This window comes from Galeopterus variegatus, unplaced genomic scaffold, assembly GCF_000696425.1.
Source record: "Galeopterus variegatus unplaced genomic scaffold, G_variegatus-3.0.2 Scaffold1554, whole genome shotgun sequence".
Classification (NCBI taxonomy): domain Eukaryota; kingdom Metazoa; phylum Chordata; class Mammalia; order Dermoptera; family Cynocephalidae; genus Galeopterus; species Galeopterus variegatus.
The window spans coordinates 93225-109432 of NW_007727665.1; the positions used below are offsets into that span (position 1 = coordinate 93225).

At 41.9% G+C, this 16208-nt stretch overlaps 2 protein-coding genes across 3 annotated transcripts in view; one reads left to right on the plus strand and one right to left on the minus strand.

The window, feature by feature from the left end:
- LOC103594424 (alpha-1,3-mannosyl-glycoprotein 4-beta-N-acetylglucosaminyltransferase-like protein) overlaps positions 1–6460 on the minus strand; it is a 29173-nt gene extending 22713 nt beyond the window's left edge. The window contains exon 1 of the mRNA XM_008577640.1: positions 6297–6460. Coding sequence (XP_008575862.1) covers positions 6297–6460 — 164 coding nt within the window. The remainder of the gene's footprint in view (positions 1–6296) is intronic.
- Positions 6357–16208, plus strand: part of TMEM183A (transmembrane protein 183A) — a 16869-nt gene continuing 7017 nt past the window's right edge. Inside the window, exons 1-5 of one of the 2 annotated variants that reach the window (XM_008577629.1) lie at positions 6357–6567; positions 6740–6829; positions 7995–8162; positions 12576–12735; positions 13625–13805. In XM_008577629.1, coding sequence (XP_008575851.1) covers positions 6459–6567; positions 6740–6829; positions 7995–8162; positions 12576–12735; positions 13625–13805 — 708 coding nt within the window. In that variant the 5' untranslated portion in view covers positions 6357–6458. The remainder of the gene's footprint in view (positions 6568–6739; positions 6830–7994; positions 8163–12575; positions 12736–13624; positions 13806–16208) is intronic. The other variant, XM_008577630.1, reaches the window with a different exon arrangement.

Below are 16208 nucleotides of genomic sequence, written 5' to 3' on the forward strand. Positions count from 1 at the left end.
CGCTCAGCCAGTGAGGGGCCGGTCTGTATGTGGGATCCGAACCCTCAGCGGGAGCGCCGCCCTAAACTTCCTTCTTAGTACTGCAAGTATTAACCTACAAGTAGAGTGTTTACAACTAGCAATGTAGCTCCACCCTTTTTTTTTTTTTTTGCATCCCACAGAACTCTGGTGTGATCCCAGGAGAAAGGGATGGAGCAGGTATTCCCTGATGGAGGAGACAGTGTAAAGATCCTAAGGTCAGACTTTAGTCTGGTCCCCAAAGCTGACTGGGTCACAAAGTGTGGAATTATTTGGCTGAATAAGATTGTGTCTACCCCCCAACTGGTCTGCCCTTGAGACATGATGCTTGGTCTAACCTCTTCAATTGGTATCAGTTCCTTCTCACCTGGCCCTATTTCGTACTTGTAAATTAGCAATCCAATTCCCCAACTTTGCAGGACTTGTGACAATTTACAAAAGCAAAGAACTGCACCTACTTGGACTGATGCCCATCCTAAACAGAACCGACTAATAGCACACAGGTGATAGAAAAACAAAGCGCTTTTTCACTGTGAGAGGGCCAGAGCCATAGGAAGAGTACTAAGAAAGTGGAATGTCANTTTTTTTTTTTTCCTTTTTGTCTTTTTCCGTGTCCGGCAACGGATCGCAACCCTCAGTGTCGCCCCCGAACCGGACCGGGATCGCAACCCTCGGTGTTGCTCCTGCGCCTCGCTCAGCCAGTGAGCAGGAACCTGCATGTGGGATCTGAACCCTCGGTGGGAGGGTCGCCGCGCTTCCCAAGCGGCGCACTACAGCAGTGCGCCACCGGGCCGGCCCAGATAACACTAAGTTTAAAGGTTCGCATCCTCTTACTGGCCAGCTGACCCTCTCTGCCTCACCTCTCTCCCAAAGCTGTTCTTACTAGTCGTGAATGGTAGACAGAGGAAGGAGCAGTGTTTACCACAGATCTGTTCAAGACAGAATAGACGTGTGCATGTTTGTAAATCAGAGAAAGGAGTCTGTAGGTAGGAAAAATCATTTCTGTAAGTCCTGATTTGTTTAGTTTTGCAGAGTCAGTTTTCAAGTTTTATTAGTCCCCCAAATCTTGATCCTGTAATGAGGGTATACTGCCCCCATGAGGTGTAAACTGACTGGGAACTTCATTCTAAATCAGGAGTCGGCAACCTTGCTGTTGAGGGCCAGATGTAAGTGCTTTAGGCTTTGAGGTTCCTGGGGTCCTCTCACTCCTCCGCTGCCCTGCTAGAACCGAAGTAGCCACAGATGGTTCTTTGAGGAAGACGTGGTCGCAGCTGTTGCGGACTCTGGTCCGCCCACTCCAGCTCCTGACTCGGGGTCGTTCGCTGTCCCCGAGGAAGCAGCGCCACAGACTGGGCTTTTACAAAAAGGAAAGGCACCCTTGGGACCAGAGGTGGCGATTCACCAAAGCAGAATTATCCCAACCAGCCGCAACCCCAGGCGAAGACGTGTGCTGCTGACCTGATCAGAGACGCAAAGGAAAAGAATCCCACAGTGAAAGAACCCGTTCAGACCCCTGTCAACATTCTGAGAATCACTGCGAGAACAACTTCGTGCTGAAGGTTCTAAGACGTGGGAGAATCCAGGATGAATCCATACGAGAATCCAGGAGCGACTCACTGATCTTGCACAGTTCTCCCGAGATTGTTAAAAGCGGATTACTCCCATCAGTATTGAGCCAGGCAGGTGTCAAGGTTGAAGACACCACTGCTAATTCATCAATTTTAATAAATTAATTATCAGGTATTTAAAAAAGAAAGTACAGATAATACATAAGCATATTGGCACGTCTGTGTTCTAGTAAAACTTCATTTACAAAAAATAGGTAAGGGTCAGATTTGGCTTGCACCCCTGGTTCGCTGCCCCTTGATCTAAACCTGTGGTTCTCAATATTTGGGCTGGTTGGGAAAATATAGGAAAAATGGTCAGGGCCCCTCAGATGTTCAGCATCTTGCCAAGCATTTGATGTAAACAGGCACATGCACTCAGGTGTCCCTTGGTTATCCTCTAGTGTGATTGCGCATGTGCACCCAGGCGTCCTGGGTTATGGACTTAAGTATAAGGATGAGTGGCTCTGATCCACGGCGCCTCCCATCCCCGGGATGCAGCCCTGGGGGGTGGGGATGGGGAGACCACTAGTGCTGCTGGAGGCTGCTGCTGCTAGTGCCCCCGGGACCCTCTGCAAGGCCACTGCCACTGCCGGACCTGTAAGCTACCAGACCTGTAAGCTGCTGCTGCTGAGGAAGCTGAGGACTGAGCTCGTGTCATCTGCCAACAGCTCCTGGAGTCTATCCCAATTACCTAGCATGGACCTGCGTGTGAGGGGTCTGGGGACCCAGTCAGTACTATGGGTTTGGAGGGTCTGAGCCCTAGTTCTGACAATATAAATGGAATAGTATAACTAAAATGATGAAACATTTTGGCTTTAGTTATGATTTGTCTTGCTTTATAGGGCTGAACATTAAAGTTATTGGTTTGTTTTTTTTTAAAATGTGGATGCCCAGGCCTCACCTCCAACTGGTTGAATAAAAAACTTTGAGTGTGGGGCCAGGTCACTGGTACTTCATAAAATTCCCCCAGGGAGTCTTTTGTCCAGTCAAGGTTGAGAAAAACTGATTTAATTGAATATGCTTCTAGTTGTAAGAGTGGCTAATGTTTGAATGCTTACTCTGTAACAGGTGCTGAGTTTTCTATATATCATCTCAGTTAATCCTCACAAGCCTACAAATTAGGTAACATTATGTCCATTTTATGGATACGGAAACTGAATTTTGGTGAGATTTAAGTAATTTGCTCAAGGTCATGTAGCTGTTAAGAGGAAGAACCATCTGCCTCTAGAACCTGAGCTCATCACTAGGCTACTCTTATTTTTAACTAAAAAAGTCTCAGCCTCTATCTGAACTTAACTATATAAGCTTTTTTTGCCTATACTATGTTTTAAACGAGGCATATAGTTACAAGCAGTTTCCCCCATATTTAATTAATGTACTTCTTCTAGTGTCACTGAATTCTTAAATTGTTTCTCAGACCTTGACCACCCATTTGGCACAAAGAAATTCATTAAGTACCCTTTCAGTTTGTCTTGTTACAGATTTTCTCCATTTAGCCACTGTTTAACATATCTGCTTAGACTATTAATTTTAATCAAAAGCAAAGGTTTAGTATGATTTTTCTCCATTTTAGAGGCTGTATGTATAGTGGTTTCATATGTGGTCTTTGAAGACAGTCTTCAGCTTGAATTCTGGCTCAGCCACTTGCAATGCTAAGTACTTAGTAAATATTAGCTAGGCTTCTAGCATTTTAATCAACGGGAATGGGCTCTCTACTGACTTATGTATTCTCTCTTCATGCAGTAGAAGCAAAAGGAATTAGTCACCTAAGTTATCTTTAAACAACCAACTTTATACCACCATAATAGCTTATGTTTGAGTGCTTTACTATTGCTACTTTAAATGTCTTTTATAAGTTAATGAATTTAATTATTTCAATAACTCTGAAGCAGATGTTATCTGTAATTTATAGGCAAGGAAACAGGCCCAGAGACATTAAGTAATTTTTCAAAGGTCACATAAATAAGTGGAAGAGACAGGTTTTGAACCCAGGCATGTGACTATTGCAGAGCTGAACTCTGGGTCCTCTCAGTCTCACAGCCAAACCTCAAAATAAATAAATAAATACACCGACATAGGGTTGCAGTGGAGGAAATAAGACATTCGATTCCAAGGCCAAGAAATTAGAGACCAGGCAGCTAAGGCTGAAAAATAAGACTGGAGCTTTCCCCGTCTTACATGCCAAGAGATTTTCAAAGGGAGCCTTAGTGGGTGGGGTTTGAAACAGTGAGCAGCCAAATGGATGCTCCTGGTTGGTTGCTCCAGGTGAAACAAACAGCTCTGGAACTCTGCTTATCAATCTTCTGACATCAATCAGTCTGGGATCTTTGGTTACTTATATGACAGATCCAGGTGAAACAAAGACAACCCACATTTAATCATCACATTCCAAGAGCTAGAAAAGTTAGGTCCTGGATTATGAATCCCAGCTGTCCATTCTGTTCTATGCAGCTGCCTCCTCTATACTCTCTGTTTGAATTGTTCAATTGTAAATCCCAACTTCCCAATTAGCCTAATTCCCAGACTCCAGATCACCCCATCTTTTAGGGGAGAGGCCCAGCTGAAGCTCTTTACTTTTAAAAAAATGAATAGAGGAAGGGAACCTGCTCAGTATCAGGACTTCACAATCTGTGCTCTTTACTACTTTTAAAATATTGCTTTATTATACTACACTATGTCCAATAGAAAATTCCACTGTCATGTATTTCTTTAAATCAAAAGGAATAATTTTCCAATGCCTCCAAGCAATGGTTCCAAGGCTTTAGAATTTCACAGGCTATTAAGATTTAAAAGAAGACTCTGGCAACCAACATAGACTTGCCACCTTTATATTTTGATAAGAAAGAACCTTAAAAAGCAACTCCTTCACCATCAATTACTATTAGCACAAAATAAATAAAAATTTAATACCAAAAAAGTAGGGTGGACAGAATCTAGAAAGATAGCATCCTAATACTACATGTTTTCATACATTGTCCTTAAATTTCCCACTTTGCTGAGGTTAAAGATTTTAGAATAACATTTTCCTTCCACTTCCTCCCTAATAGTTACATTAAACCACTGTATTTAAATATAATAGCAATTTTAGTAACTTTTACAACTTGTCTTTCTAGAAAGAACCTGTGTCTTTGGGTCTGGAAATTGTCATTGATTAAAAGTTGTTGCTTTTGTATAAAAGTGGCCAAAGGACTTAAGAGTCAGAGAGGCCTTGCTTAAGATCTTCTCAGTTTTGAAAATTTGAAAGATAAATTAACAGTTTTGGGAACTAGCATTTCTTTCATCCCAATGGGTTAAAATAGTAATTATACTATTTAAGTTTTTGATAGTGGCAATGTAATTGATAGGGTTTATGTCTCTTGCATCTTTGCTTTCCTCCAGAGTCCAAATTGCCTGAGTGTTTTCAACAGGGTGCCATATGAGCAGAAATCTACATGCATTCAGGCCTCATGAATTTTTTATTGATAACATTGTGAAGTGAGAAGGCTTAGTGCTTACCATCTGCATTTTGAACTTGACTACAAACATAAATTATGTATACATGGAAAAATTATTTGAAATAATTTTCTTTCAGTTAACAGTCTATTAGATGCTTGTTTCGTGTTTTAACTTTAGATAAATTAAATTAGAATATTTCACAATTGTATTCAGCTTCAATTATAATTCCTGACTCAAGCCTACTAGCACGACCCCTGGTGGTAGCCTGTTACATAACGTTAGTAAAAGACCAGTGGTTTGCTCCTAATGAACTTATAGGTAGTAACTAATTAGATTAAAAATAGGAGTCCCCTTCTCAATATTTTAGGATGACACTCTCTGGTGGACCCAGCAGATTAGATGCCTAGGCCCTAAGTACTGTTTCTCAAGCCAGGGATTATCACACAGTAGAAGCTGCAAGGAATTTAGAAGGATAAATGAGAACATAATTCAGGACACCAAATAACTTTCTTTCTTCCTGGGTGTGTGTGTGTGTGTGTGTGTGTGTGTGTGTGTGTGTGTGTGTGTGTGTGTGTGAAGCTGCAAGGAATTTAGAAGGATAAATGAGAACATAATTGTGTGTGTGTGTGTGTCTGGCCGGTACAGAGATCGAACCCTAAACCTTGGTGTTGTCAGCGCCACGCTCTTATCAACTGTCAAATAACTTCCTACTCGCACTGGTGGTACTAGCCCAGTGTCTGCTCCCCCACAGTTCTGTAGCCTTCACTCAGTGACTCTTCTCTCTCAATACAAAGGAAAGATCACGTCGATCCTTCTAGTATTTTGTTTGGGGGGTGGTGATAGATTGAAAATCTTTTAGGAACCCCTTCTATTTTGGGAATTCAGGAGTTTATAGCTTTCGTAAAAGAAATTATAGTGAAGACTCTTAGAGACCCATGTTGGGATAGCAGGTGCTCAGTATTATACTGCCTGAAAGAGATGGAGCACCAAGATGACGATGTATGTGCATGTAGGTGCTGAAGTGGGCCTGGGGGGTAACGAGGCGTTAGCAAGAATCCGGGAGACCAAGATGTAGGCTCTGAGGTCTAATAAAAGCGGGAATGGGTTGCTTGCCTGAGGCACTAATTACCTCACAAGCGGTACTGCAAAAATCGACACCACCCGGCAGAACAGCCCTCTACCCTTGCGGAACCCACACCCAGCTTGACCCGCGGGCGCCGGATGATGACGTATCACTGGACCTGGCGGTGGTTGGTTCCCGAAGAAGGGCGTCGCCGCCAACGCGCCTCGGAGCCCTGGCTTAAGTCCTCGCGAGAGCCGCGGTCTCGGGTGCGGGATGGCCGCGGAGCCGGGCGGGGCTGTTCTGCGGCTCCCGGGTCCCGCTCTTCGACCCGAGACATGGCCCGGGGCCCCGGCCCGCTAGGCCGGCGTCGCCCCGACACAGTCGCCATGCCCAAGAGAGGGAAGCGACTCAAGTTCCGGGCCCACGACGCCTGCTCGGGTCGAGGTGGGCGAGGGGGCGGGCGCGCTGACAGACTTGGGGCTGGCGGCACGAAGGGGCTGGACCGTGCGGGTGGGCCGGCGGCCCGGGCTGGGGGCCTGCAGTGAGGAGGAGGTCTTGGTGGGGAGGACGCGGAAGAGAGAGGGCCTCTTCCGTGAGGGCTGGTGCTGTGTTTCAGTGACTGTTGCGGATTATGCCAACTCGGATCCGGCAGTCGTGAGGTCTGGACGGGTCAAGAAAGCGGTCGCCAACGCCGTTCAGCAGGAAGGTAGGCACTGGAGGGTCCTTTCACAGTCAGGCCGTTAAGGCAAAACTGAGCGTTTTATTTTCCTGGGATTCTGTCTCACTATTTTTCTTGCAATTCTTTGGTCATCTTCCCGTAAACGTGTTTGCTTTTCTCAATGTTTATTTAATCTTTTATTCGGGGAAAGGAGGATTCGCCAAGAATAGTAGTTTCTGTGGCAGAAATACTTTATTTCTGTCTTTGCATTAAAAAAAAAAAATCTGCGTACTCTTTAGTTTCCTCTGCTTTCTTCTTGGTTATGAATCTCTTTCCTGTAGTTCACGTATATTTTATTGTGCCGTTTGCTTCCTTGTGTAATAACCTTGGAGTGATCTTTTCCTTTTCTGGTGTTTCTTTTGCTTTCAAGCTTTTTACTCACGGGTCCTTGAGACTTTTATGACACCTACTGTCTCCAGACTAGGAGTAGGGTTAAATTGGATTCAGTTTTCTCTCAAACATTGCTCCTCAGAATTTATGTAAATGAGAATTCCTTTTTTTTTTTTTTTTTTCAAAGATGACCGGTAAGGGGATCTCAACCCTTGACTTGGTGTTGTCAGCACCACGCTCACCCAGTGAGCCAACCGGCCATCCCTATATAGGATCCCAACCCGTGGCCTTGGTGTTATCAGCACCACACTCTCCCAAGTGAGCCACGGGCCGGCCCTCACCTTTTGTTTTTATCCTGCATGGTTTATAGTGGGAGAATTGTGCACTTCCTTTTTCTTAAGGGCTGAAGTTGGCACTTAAAAAATTTTTTTTTTAATTTATATTTATTTTTGTGGAGTACAGTGTGTAGTTTCAATACTTGCATATACTGCACAATGATTCACTTAGGGTAAATAGCATAGTTTTGTATCCGTTAGTCCACTGCTTCTCCTTCCCCACCCCCCTACACTTGAAGTTGGCACTTCTTTGAAGTCAATTTCTGCAACTTTGGAGTCAGTTTGCCCATTGCTTTCCAATTTTTTGTGTTTAAAATACTAAAGTTTCTTTAAAAAAAAAAGTTGGTGACAGATTTTCAGCTTTCTCTAGTAGACTCACCCTGCTTCCGCCCCACCCCTTGCCTGGTAGATACTGCTCTCTTGGCTAAGTTGTTTGTGTTTCTGGGTGGGACTGTGTGCCATCTCATTCTCCTCTTATTTTCTTCTAGTAAAATCTCTTTGTGGCTTGGAAGCCTCCCAGGTTCCTGCAGAGGAAGCCCTTTCTGTGTCTGGTGAGCCCTGTGACATCATAGACAGCAGCGATGAGATGGATGCCCAGGAGGAAAGCATTCATGAGAGACCTATCTCCAGAAAAAAAAAAAGCAAGAGGCACAAAGGTACAGGGCTTGCTTGCTTTTAGCTTATTAGTCTTGTCTGTGGTGATAAATCGAAGCTATCACTTTCTCAGTAACCCAAGGGTAGATTCAATGTGTGATACTTAGGGGAGTTTGGAGACAACCTGGCTTTCAGCAAAGATCTTGGTAGTGGGGATTGGGTTTAACACTTGGCCTTTTCACTTTTGTCTAAATTTGAGATGGGAGGAGATTGGTAAGAGCCAGTAGGAACTGTGAATTGGACTTCAGAAGCCATTTGTTGAGAGTATATTATTATTAGGTAAAAACTGGAAAACAAAAAGCCTTTGCATTTCTGGATTTCTGAATGTGTAAGAAAGCAGAGATGTGACAAAAAATGTTTTCCCAAGTATGTGGACTTTATGTAACCAGTTTTATTTCAGATGAACTTAGGTATTATTTTGGGCTTGTAAGTGTTCTGCAATTATTAATGTCTGCTTTATGTTTATAGGTACCATGGGAAAAAGAAAAGTATGTGGTGTTTACATCTTAAAGGTGATAAAACTTACACACAAACAAAGGAAAATAAACTAATTGTATATAATGTGTCAAATCATCATTTAGATTCCATATTGTGCTCCACAACTAACGGGAATCAGAATCCCTTGGGGTGGAGCCCAGAATTCTTAACGCTAATGTGGTTCAGAAGATCAGCTAGGTTTAGTGTAAGCTGATAATGTGATAGGGGTATTTTTGGTGTTAGATCTATCAGAATTGTCACCTCTACTTGAGAATCAGATAGTAGATGTTTGTATTTGTTAAAATATATTGAAATAATCAATAAATTAATGAACTGACATTGCTTTGCAATTGTAGCAATTATTGTCAGTGATGTCCTCTTTCCAGCATCCAAAAACTAATACTGAGATTCTTCACACTTTTTTGTTCCTTAATTTCTTGCTTAAAATTCCTACTTACCACCACTGTTCTATTACAGATTTATCTTGTTTTTGTTTTTTGTCTTTGACACATTCCATAGAAGAGGTTAGACTTTTTAAAAAAATCTTCATTGAGATAAAATTTGTTCCTTTAAAATGTACAGTTCAATGGTTTTATATGTTCAGAGTTGACCAGCTATCAACATGATCTAAGTTTAGAACATTTCCATTAGCAAGAAAAGGAACCCCATACCTGTTAGCATCACTCCTCATTCCCTCCCAACCTCCTACCCCTTCACCCCTCCCCCCCAGCCCTGACAACCACTAATTTACTTTCTGTCTCTATAGATTTATCTATTCTGGACATTTCATATAAATATATTGTCTTTTGTGTCTGGCTTCTTTCATTTAGTGTAATGTTTACAAGGTTCATCCATATTGTAGAATGTATCAGATAATGCTGCTATGAACGTTCATGGACAAGTTTTTGTGTGGACATATGTTTTCATTTCTGTTAGGTAGGAATGAAATTGCTGGATCACATAGTAACTGTATGTTTTACTTTTTGAAGAATCACCGAACTGTTTGATAAAACGGCTGCACCATTTCATATTTTCACCAGCAAGGTGCAAGGGTTCTAATTTCTCTACATCCTCCTCAACACTTGATATTGTCTGACTTTTTAAATTATAGTGGATATGAATTGGTATCTCATTGTGGTTTTGATTTGTATTTCCCTGTGTGCTAATGATGTTGAGCATCTATACGTGTGCTTATTGGCCATTAGTGTATCTTCGTTGGAGAAAAATCTATTCGAATCCTTTGCCCATTTTTAATTGGTTATTTATCTTTTTATTATTGGGGTTATGAGAGTTCTTTATACATTCCAGTTGAATAATATTTCTTTGCATTGATTTTATCCTACTTGGAGTTCACTGAACTTCTTAAAGATGTAGATTCACTTCTTTCATCAAATGTGGGATGTTTTAGCCATTATTTCTTCAAATATTCTTTCTGCTCCTTCCTGTCTCTCCTTCTCAGACTCCCATATGGGTACGTTGGTAAGCTTGATGACGAGTGTCCCGGGGAAAGGGTTCTTTGCAATTAATGAGTTACAAGTCAGGTCAGATAAAGACAAGACCTGAGAGAGGGGGTTTCCAGGGAACTGACAGGTCAAATCATGACAATTTCCTGGGAATGAGGCTTGATCCCTTCCAGTGTATACCAAGCTGCAGTATTCACTGCTACTGGGATTACAAAATTATTAGTTTTCAAACAGGGGAGGGGGGATGGAAACAGGGCAAGTTAAATGCCATAAAGACCGGCAACGGGATCACAACCCTCGGTGCTGCGCCTGCACCTCGCTCAGCCAGTGAGCGGGAACTGGTCTGTATGTGGGATCCGAACCCTTGGCGGGAGTGCCGCTGCACTCCCAAGCGGCGCACTGTAGCAGTGCGCCACCGGGCCGGCCCTTATTATTGGGTTTTAAGAGCTCTTTATATATTCAGGATACCAGTCACTATCAGATATGTGATTTGTGGCTTATAGACTCTTAAGCATAATTCATCTTTTAGTTCTTTGCTCCACTTTACTGCATTAGGTTCCTCCATTCTGGACATACTGGATTTCTGTTGTTGTTGTTATTTTGTTTTTTTCTTTCTTTTAGCTTCTTTTTAATGAAACATATACAAAAGAAGACAGAATAGTATAACGGATTCCATGTAGCATTACCCAGCTTTCAACATTACCCAGCTACAACTCATGGCCATTTTTGCCTCAACCATTATTTCTCCACTTCATCACATACACAGTGGATTATTTTGGAACGTATTTTAGTATTTCTCTCCAGAAGTGAAATACTGTTTAAAAAACACCATTGTCATATTTAATAGACTTAACAGTAATTTCTTAATATCAAAATCTCGTTAGACTTATTGTTTTATTGCCCTCACATATTTGTTGTTTTTCTGAGAAACTTGGTTTCATGCTAGCTCTTTATTTCACTTGGCATGCTTTTCCTCTTAACTTGTGTCTATCAAAACTTTTTATGTCCTTCATGGCTTATCTCCACGAAGCCTTACTGATTCTGTTTTCTTCATTTTGAAATTTCTTAATAATTATGTATAAAACACTGACAGTTCTTTGGTGTTTACTGAATTTTGTCCCTAAACACAGAAAATTTTTAATAGCACTCTGCTTTGTAAAAGTCCTTATGGATCTCAGTAGAGGAAATTCTGATAGTTATTTCCCTTCTTTTTTCAGAGGGAGAAGATGTAATGTGGGAGAAGTGGGGACCTAGACATGGTAGACTGAGCCTTGAATGGTTACTGGAGATTACAAGAAGGGATAGGAACCAGAAAAGAGGAATTTTTTTTTTTTTTTAAATATAAAGATGATTGGTAAGGGGATCTTAACCCTTGATTTGGTGTTGTCAGCACCATGCTCAGCCAGTGAGCGAACCGGCCATCCCTATACAGGATCCGAACCCGCGGCCTTGGTGTTATCAGCACCGCACTCTCCTGAGTGAGCCATGGGCCGGCCCCGAGGATGTTGTTTTTGACATATTGTCTGTTGTAAAGAACTTAACACAAGATCGTGATTGAGTCATAGAGCTGCCGGAAACAGTTAGCTAGAAAAGAAGGGGCAACTTTGGGGAGGTGGTATAGGGGCGTTTTGCCTAGAAAAGAAGAAAGCTGGTTTTAGGATAGTTCTATGACTGGGTCTGAATTAAGGATTAGTTCAAATTCAGGTATCTTTATGGAGTTGTTACCTGAACCTGAGGTGTATAGTAGACCTCACAGTCGAGAATTAACAATACCGAGGTCTGACGGAGGAGGAGGTAGGGATACATTGTCCAGGAGTGACTGAATGCTTCTAGCCAGGATGACAAGTCAAACTGCCAATGAAAAAGGAGAAACTGGAAGAAAGGAAGCATGTTTACAGGAAGTTATTGAGTAATGAGAGTACGCAATAACTTAACTGGTTTTTCATTTAGTTTGCACTTTGAAGTTTCCTCATATCTTTTTAAATCAATTTTGTTTTTCACATGACTGAGCTGAAGAAAATGTTTTGTGGATGGGTACTGTGAGGGAAATCAAGGGCAGGGTTTATAGTGCAAAGCTGGAATTTGGAGTGAGAAAACCTGGGTTCTATTTACCTTGACTAGGTGGCAAAGTTCTGTTCTCTTATTAGTAAAATGTACACAGTAATATTTTTATTTCCATTGAAAAATTATTAGAGTTGAATGATATAATGTATACAAAGGCACTTTGAGAACTTCAAAATAGTATGTAAATAGTTGTTAAATAAAGTTTTTAAGAATGAGACCTATTCACTTAGACAACAGCAGGTAAAAGTTTCTAGCAGCTATAATAAGTAAGAAATGATAAATTTGAGGGGCTTCCTTGGATCTATTTAAAACTTTTTCTTTGCAAGCCCTGGGAGAATTGAAATGATTGAGTATCTTTAGATATGTGTGTAGTAGAAGATCAAAGATTATTGTTCTTTTTTTCTGTTTCAGAAGACCTGGATGGGGCTGGAGGAGAAGAGTATCCCATGGATATTTGGCTATTGCTGGCCTCCTACATCCGTCCTGAGGACATAGTGAACTTTTCCCTGATTTGTAAGAATGCCTGGACTGTCACTTGCACTGCTGCCTTTTGGACCAGGTTGTACCGAAGGTGCGACCACAGAGAGCTCACTCTGTTATCTGTGTAGCTGATTTCATTGCTGTTTATAATTTGGAACTACTCCTTGGATGGTGACCTCTTTTCACTTTCTCTACTCCATGCCTGGGCATGACCCTAGCTTTGGACTCCTTGAGCCCCTCTCTAATTTAAACTTGATATTATTAATTCATCCAGGTAATTGTCTTCCCTGAGGTTGCCTCCTTCTCCCCTCAAGTATCCACTTTCAGCAAAAAGTCTTGCTTCAGGTCCCAGAAAGAACTGTCCTTGACTTTTCGTCAGAGGTTTATCTTAGCTAGAATGTTCAAAAGCTACAGATACATATCTGCTTATCTTTCCAACTGGATTAGTTTCTTAGATTTGCTCGTCATCTTGAGGTATCTATCATATAGTTTTTGTACTTATGCTGCCCTGTGTAATATAGTTGTAGTGGTTAGGAGCAAGTGAATTATTATTAATAAAACGTTGAGCTTTTGATGCTGGGTGTGGAAGTGTGATGGAGGTTATAAACTGTTGGTACGGAGTGAGAGGGATGGGTGTTGAAGTAGCAGGGAGTAGAGAACTTGCTGAGATATCCAACAGGAGAACCTGGTGGCTTCTTCCCAGTACAGGTTCTTTTTGAGTAACTGAAGTATATCATATCAGTTTAGAGTCTTGCTCTTTTACAGAGTGAAAGAGTTAGAATTTAAACTTTTAAAATGAACGAAGAAGGAAAGAATTACAAGGTACAGAAGCAAAAGTCACTGAGAAGTTTAAGCATTGGGGATAAGCTAACTGTTGGCCAGTACAGTAAAGTTTGTACAGAGACCAGGAGTCTTAGGAGACTGACCTAGAGCAGGAGAGACAGGTCACAAATTGGTAGGAGTAATGTGTCATGTTTCAGGCACTACACGCTGGATGCTTCTCTGCCTTTGCGCCTGCGACCAGAGTCAATGGAGAAGTTGCGTTGTCTCCGGGCGTGTGTGATCCGCTCTCTGTACCATATGTATGAGCCATTTGCTGCTCGAATCTCCAAGAATCCAGCCATTCCAGAAAGTACTCCCAGCACATTAAAAAATTCCAAAGTAAGTGAGAATTAGTGTTGGGGTTTGACTAATGGATTCCTACATGGTGAGCCTGTTATGGTTGTCTCCGGCTTCTTTGATGGGGAGGGCTGTAGGTCCCTGGCTGCTAGGAGACTAATGTAAACTTTCAGGGCTCAGAGGTTTCATTTCTCCAAGATATTCCTGCTCTGCTGGGCTGGCTTATGTTACCTTTACCTTAAAGCTTTCTTGTGCTTTTAGTGTATTCCTTATTCTCTTTATTTTAATTTATTTTCATGCATTGTACATTGGACCCCTTTAGATTTTAGATTTTGATGGTTTGGGCTAGGAAGAGCACAACTCAAATGGTAGATGTATGCTATAATTTTTAAAAGGTGCTTTAAATCATGCTACAAAGATAAAACACGAACGAAACAGCTCACTAATTTTCTCTTTCTAATGTGACCTTGACATGTTATTCCCCATTATTGTTGACTTCCTTAAAGAATTCTGAGGTAGGCTTTACTTCTTTAGCATTTGCTAAATGCCCAGTGCCTGGCTATTGTCAGGCTCTCTGGTAGGTAATCTGAGACTATAAGTACACCAATTCATAGACTTGAGCTATGTAAAGTTCTTCCTGAGTTATAGGCTATTTTTATCTCTGGATTTATCCAGTATTTTATATTCATACATTATATTCAAGTTTTTGGCATTCTTCTGATTTGTAAATAGGTCTACTACCTTTGATCCGTTCTCTCCTTTTTTTCTTCCCTGATGAAATCTCTAGTGAAATCACCTTTGCCAAGCTAGACTGGTATAGCAGATATGATTATTTAGGCAAGTTGATATCTCAGCCCCTTATTCAACTAATAATGTCTAAATTTCATATCTTTTGAGTTCGTAGATAATTTTTATTACTCTATTCCTACCCCAAATCTGATGTTCTACAGCACATCCTATTCTCTTGTGCTTTGTTTTTATGGTAATGGACATTATATAATCATTCTTCTCCCCTAGTTTAGCTCTAGGGTGATAACATTCTACCTGATACATATTAATTAAAAGGGTACTATTGATTTCAGGATTATCAAGATTGCCCCCTAGGCTTGCAAACTGATATAGTCAGGACCATTGGCTGAGCTCAGTTTAATATCATGCTAGCTGATGGATTAAGGGCAGGAGTAGAATGCTGGGCGAGTAGAATTTCACCTAGCAGCTGCTTCTGCTTGTAATGGGCGAGTAGAATTTCACCTAGCAGCTGCTTCAATGAGTGGACATTGTATCATCTCACATTTACAGTGTCTCTCCCTCCAGAAACATTTGATAGTATCAGACTATGGTGAGTGTGGGAATCATCCCAAAGTTAACCGTGCCAGGTGTGAATCAATAGCTGGGAGCAGAGCAGCATTGGGCAAACTCCTCATGCTTGACACATCTTAGCGGCTCCAGTGCACAATGCAAGTGCTACTGCCTAAATTCTAAAATACCCATATCTTCATATACTTATCACTGTATATTAATTTTTAAAAGTGGACTATAAAAAGCAAAAGCAGAATGAAAACTAAGGTCTTAATCCAGATAGTAAGCCCAGGCTATCTGGCTGCTTCTTTTGTGCCTTGTTGTAAGAGATCTTCTGAAGAGGGTGTGGGACCTGCGGTGGCAGGTATCCCATGCATGGCCTTGCCACTTGTATATCCACAATCGCATGGCATTCAGGGAGTTGCCAGCATGCCTAAAGGAAATTGTCCCATGTTCCTGGACTCCAGCTTTTTGCATTTGATTCCCCCTCTCTCTCTTTTCAGTAGCATAGCTTGTGTGGGACACTGGAGCTGTTGTGATGGCAGCAGATGTGTTTTCCCCTTAGAGCCAAGCCCATTATTTTTGATGGAACAGCAGGACGTACAGGGCATGTCTGAAGGGCAGGACAGCTGGCACGGCGGACGACCCACCCCTTATCCCCTGGGAGGTACTTCACTTCTTGTGCTTAACCCTAGCTGTAGCCTGACTTTGACTGAGGGGCTTATTCTAGACTGAATTTAGCCCAGCTCTGTAGTTTCTATACTGGCTGTCTGCTCCCAGAAGGTCCTGAGTGGCTTGCTCCCATTATAGGGTCAGCCCTCCCTGCCTGCCTCATGGCCTTGTTATGGTGGCTACTGGCTGCCCGTATATTTTAATATAGAGGAGTGGCCTGTTGAATCAGAGAGAATGCCCCAGTCTCTAGATACCATGCTTCTGTCTTTAAAGATGAGAAGAATAGGGGTTGACCTCAGTTGCCTCTGAGGTTGACTTATATTGGTCCCTCTTCTTACAGAATAACCCTGGGATTGTCTATTTTCATGTTGCACCAGTGTCAAGTTGGGGGCCTTTCTGTGCCAAAGTAAATGTCTCAGCATTGGGACTTGGCTGGCTTTAGAGCTATCAAACAGAGAGGTTTTTGCTGATTAT